The sequence below is a fragment of the Aplysia californica genome, unplaced genomic scaffold, assembly GCF_000002075.1.
Source record: "Aplysia californica isolate F4 #8 unplaced genomic scaffold, AplCal3.0 scaffold02394, whole genome shotgun sequence".
Lineage (NCBI taxonomy): Eukaryota > Metazoa > Mollusca > Gastropoda > Aplysiida > Aplysiidae > Aplysia > Aplysia californica.
The window spans coordinates 5,592-9,295 of NW_004799664.1; the positions used below are offsets into that span (position 1 = coordinate 5,592).

Below are 3,704 nucleotides of genomic sequence, written 5' to 3' on the forward strand. Positions count from 1 at the left end.
TCAATGATGGTCATTAAGAGTTAAGAAAAAAGTAAGGTAGACAGAAACAAAAGACGGCAAAAGAAAACAAGCAGCACCTACCACTCCCCCCCTCCTCCACCCACACACACCACAGACAAAAATTTTAGAGAAAGAAAAAAAAAGTAAAGTAAAACTTATCAGTGGCACCCTCCAACCACCCCATAATTGTACTTCAGTGATCAGACAACACATCAATCAATGTAAAAAAAAAGTCATTTTAATTCTGTACATCAACAACGTCAAATTGACGGTGGTATTTTCCAATCGTGTAACTGAAAAATCTTCCCACAATACAAGAACAGATCATTGTAATAACTCACATAGCTGCCAACTTTACAAAACCCAAACTCAGATTCTCCCCACTCGGTGGGTCAAGATGGTGGGCACTGGCCAAGTAAGACCCCCTCCAAACCCTTCATACACTTTTCTACATTTAAAAAATTCAAGCTTTTCAAAGTAGACCTGCAGAAAAATATTTCACCAATTGACTTAGGGCAGGGCTTTGTTCACAAATCCTGCCTTGAAAGTTCATAATTGCTCTTCAGCATCAGCAAGTTTTGGAGGACCATTAAGCCTACCTCCAGAGAACAGAAATATGTATATTTTCCAAACGAAAACGGACTTTTGTACCCTAAAAAATGTATTATTATTAAATACATTTTTTAATGTAGTCTACTGGTTAGTTTCTATCTAGGAACTTATTTAGCAATAAATTGAAACTTCCTGAAATTAATTTTGAGCAGGGAAATTTTTTTCAAGAAACCAGCTACACGATAGGAACAAAACATCATGGAAATATCTGCAGAGAAACAAATGGAGCACAGGTCACGAGGTCGCGGCTGAAGTGGACGGTCGGTCCTGGTCCTGAGCCTCTGCCTCGGCCTGGACTTGTTGCCACTGGTGGAGCCAGGCCGTGGGCTCCGTGTCGTAGATCTGGGGGGAGGCACAGTTGTGGGGTTTTGGTAAGAGTTTTTAGGCACTTGCAACACAAAACAGGTCACAATATAAGAGGAAAAAATTAGAAGTGTTTACTGGAGAATATAAGGGAAATAAGGAGGAGAGATATTTGTTGCTTCAGACCTATTTTGTCCAAAGTGCCTCTTTACTCTGTCCCCATGGTTTTATGCACCCCGCATAATTTAGCAAAATTTGATCATTTTTTTCATAATTTTTGATTATTTTCCTTTATCATTCTTGGTTAAAATTAACAGAATCGCATAATGTCAGAATTTTTTGGGCATAAAACAGCTGGGGCAGTTTACTTAAGTACACTTTGGACAAAATAGTTCTGAGGCGATGATATATACATGGGTGATATCGGCTTGATAGGAAAGAAGGTGCAAACCACACCAGAGCACCTGCTAACTACCCACTCAAAAAGATCCGTCAAAGCCCCACGTACAGATAATAAGAAATGGATATTTAGAAAAAGGGGGGCTGTCTTAGACAATTTCGACTGTGTTCAGCGAGAGAATCACATTTACCTGGCTGACAAAGTTAAGCGCATCTCGCTTGGAGAACTCATGCTTTGCCCTCTGACCCCAGGCGATGTCCTTGACCTGCGGGTCGGTGTTGGGCTGCGGCACCAACTCCAGGTAGCCCTGTCGCACAAATTCCTCCATTATCACGCTCTTCACATTCCCAAACGTTCCGTGCTTCTCGCTGAGACAAACGGAGAAAGGAGAAATAATCAATTTGACATACGGTAAATCTAAGAGAAAAGGGGATCAAGGAAATACAGTAAAGAAATTGACATAACATTGCCTCCGACTCGGAACTATTTTGTCCACAGTGCCTCTTTAGTTTTAAGTACACTTTGGTCAAAATAATTCTGAGGCGACGTTAAATATAAGTATAGTATAAGAGTGCGAGAAAAGGAGATAAAGGAAATACAGTTTACAACTCGACATAAGTCTTAGAAGAGGAGAAAAGAGAAAAATATGGTAAAAAAATTATACTTAAATCTGAGAGAAAATGAAATAGAGTAAAAAATTCAACTTAAATCTGAGAAAAGAAGAAAAGGGAAATATATGGTAAAGAATCTGACATACGTATACAAGACTACACGGTTTTTGTTTGTTCTTGTAATGTTTTACGACGCTCTCAACCGCATAAGGTCATATGAGCGCCAAGGGATGGATGTCAACAGAGAACTCCAAACGGGGGATCAGGCTTACTCTGCTCACCTCTCTAGCCTCAACAGAACAAAATCTGCTTCGACTATCAAGTTACTATCCCCCCTTTGGGAATGGTTTGAAGACAACTTCAGTCAGTAGCACTGCCCTGGTGGGGAGGTGCTACATAGTTTGTAAAAATATAAAGACTACAGGGAGAAAATGCAAAGTCACATTTTGGCTTTAGGGAAATCTAAGTTTTATTTTAAAGTTAGGAACCTCAACACTTACTCAGATCGTATTCCGATTTTCTTGAGTGCATGCCACAAGTCCTCTGTAGACACAAAATTTACATAGATCGATACATGAGCAGACGTGTTTAACATGAAGCTGTTCATAAATAAAGGAAATTCCTGCAAACATGAAAGGATCAGATTCCCCGACACTTCCCCACAATTTATGGCATTTTTATCAATTTGAGTAAGGAAAATAAAAACAAAAAAACATCCAGATATTCAATAAATGTAAACTGATTTAATTAACTCCTGCCCCCCCCACCCCACGGACACAATTTGCAATTTGGATTATTTAACATTTGAGAGGCGGGTTGTTTTGACCCTACCTGTCACAGCATAGGTACAACACCACAGCAGACATAAATATATTATATTATAATAATAACTACACTCACATAGTGATATATTACCTATATCCATGCTCCACAGCATGCTCTTGCACTTTACAACTATTATTGCCCCAGCAGACCTGACCTGAGAACACTCAGAAACACTCTCGGCTTCATGGGAAGCATACATAACGAGCAACTGAATAAACGCTCAAACTCAAACAATAACAAAGTGACGAACAAAAAAAAAAAAAAAAAAAAAAAATCCCCCCGAGCTTCACCTTCAGTGATGATGTTCCCGTTCATGAAGATGGTGCTGAGGATCATGGCCAACAGTGCCATCTTTGCCTCGTCCTCCGGGGACCTGGGTCAGAGGGTCATGGACAAATTGAAAGACAACAGAATTGTAAAGGATTGTAATTTGTAATAATATAAATAAAGATAATAACAAAAATAATAATGTAGATCATTTTTATAGCACTTACTTTCGTGTGCCCACACAACTCTAGGAGCTTTAAAGAAATCCAAGTACAAATTCATAAATGAACAATAACTGAAAAAATGATTTGCTCATACTCATATGCACACACAGAAGAATTGACATACACACACACTCTCACTTATTCACACACACCTTCTCTCTCATCACTATGCACGCAACAAAATTATGAGTGAGAACATACAAAAAAATAGTGTAATATGCGATCCCTAGGTTGATTAAAATATACAACATACAATAGATAGGCCCAACATAGTCATTTAAATTAATACTGCTCTGAAAATGAAGCTACTGAGTTAGGAATAATTTAATTAAATATGTTTTTAACTGAGACTCAGATGTTGTAAATGAAGATCACAGTAGTTACAGGGGACAATACAACAGTCCTATTTTTAACTACAGTACGGTACAGACGCATTTTTTAAAAACTTCAAGTTATACTGTA

At 38.4% G+C, this 3,704-nt stretch overlaps 1 protein-coding gene across 1 annotated transcript; it reads right to left on the bottom strand.

Moving 5' to 3' along the window:
• Positions 1–216: 216 nt before the first annotated feature.
• LOC101856319 (non-structural maintenance of chromosomes element 3 homolog) lies at positions 217–3,124 on the bottom strand (the record flags this gene model as incomplete). Its single annotated transcript, XM_005113434.2, is given in 4 exon segments — positions 217–954; positions 1,506–1,683; positions 2,427–2,469; positions 3,042–3,124. Coding segments are annotated over 4 exon segments (412 nt in total), but the record flags the coding sequence as incomplete, so codon positions are not given.
• Positions 3,125–3,704: the final 580 nt, after the last annotated feature.